Source organism: Terrapene carolina, unplaced genomic scaffold (assembly GCF_002925995.2).
Source record: "Terrapene carolina triunguis isolate 2854851 unplaced genomic scaffold, T_m_triunguis-2.0 Scaffold3245, whole genome shotgun sequence".
NCBI classification, from domain to species: domain Eukaryota; kingdom Metazoa; phylum Chordata; order Testudines; family Emydidae; genus Terrapene; species Terrapene triunguis.
Window position 1 is genome coordinate 10 of NW_020667596.1, and position 1,321 is coordinate 1,330.

A 1,321-nucleotide genomic window follows, 5' to 3' on the forward strand; every position below is an offset into this window, starting at 1 on the left:
GGGGGGGGGGGGAACCCTGGCGGGAGCTGAGTACGGCTGGCCCCCCCAAGAGGGGAACGTGGGACGGGGGTCAGAGGGGTGGGAACTGGGGGCTGATGGGGTGAGGGCAGTGGGTGGGGACACATTGTCTAGGAATGGAAGTGCGTGGGACTGGGGAACCGCAGGTTGCTGGGGGGCACGAGGCTTCGAGGCTCAATCAACAGCAGAGAGACGGACAGGCAAAAAGCACACACACGCCAGCAGGGGGCAGCATGACTGACACCCACACAGACACCAGCAGGGGGCAGCACTTCACACACACGCAGTGCCAGCTGATCACTGTATTGAAGGGTTTATTCCAGCCCTGCCCTGCCCCCATGTGCTGGGAACGGGGGAGGGGGGGCTTGGGGGCCACAGGGTTAGCTGAAGCCGGGGCTCTGTCCTGGGAACAGGGAGAGGAGGCCGCTGTCCGGGGCCGGGTCCTTAATGAGCTTCTGGATCTGGAAGGATAGAACAGAGCATGAGACGCCAGACGACGGACAGGCCCCACGCCCCGCCTTGGCCTCTGGGGCTGCCGGCTCCTATCCGGCCCCAGGGCAGGGACTGGCTGGCTCGGGGGGGCAGGGAATGGGGCCTTTCCCCTCTAGGGGGCTGCCGGCTCCCATCTGGCCCCAGGGCGGGGACTGGCTGGGGGGGCAGGTTGGCGGGAGTGGTACCTGTCGGAAGCGGGGGTCAGCGGCGTCTCTGACCAGCTGCAGGATCAGCCCCTCGCTGGTGGTGATGAAGGCACCACTCTGCCGCAGGCGGGACAGGGCCGCCAGCCGGTCCACTTGGCTGGGGGAGAGAGACGTCAGGGCGGCCACGGGTGGGGCAGTGCCCCACCACAGCCACACTGCCCCCCCACCCCTCTGTTGGGAACCCCTCCCAGCCAAGGTCCCCCCTAACTCCCCCCCAGTCTTGTCTGCTGGAAACCCCCCCAACCCAGGCTCCTCATTTCAGCCCCCTCCCCAACTCTCCCCCAGTCCTGTCTGCTGGGAACCCCTCCCCGCACCCCCAGTTCCTGTCCCAGCCAGGACCCCCGTCCACCCACATCCCAGCCCCCCAGCCTGACCTTCTGGAGGAGCACGCGTCGGCCACCACGTGAACGTCCAGCCCCCGCTCCAGAGCGTCAAGCGCTGTGCTCTGGGGAGAGGGAGATGGGTCAGTGTCCTGGCCCAGCGAGCCCGGACCCCCCTTCCCTTCCCCTCCCCCGTCACAGCCAAGACCCAGCGAGCCCAGACCCCCCTCTCCCTTCCCCCATCACAGCCCTGGCCCAGCCAGCCTGGACCCCCCTTCCCCTCCC

General features: G+C 68.3%; 1 protein-coding gene across 1 annotated transcript; it reads right to left on the bottom strand.

The window, feature by feature from the left end:
• Positions 1–305: 305 nt before the first annotated feature.
• Positions 306–1,223, bottom strand: LOC112121393 (isochorismatase domain-containing protein 2A-like; the record flags this gene model as incomplete). Its single annotated transcript, XM_024220404.1, has 3 exons — positions 306–479; positions 696–813; positions 1,091–1,223. Coding segments are annotated over 3 exons (332 nt in total), but the record flags the coding sequence as incomplete, so codon positions are not given.
• Positions 1,224–1,321: the final 98 nt, after the last annotated feature.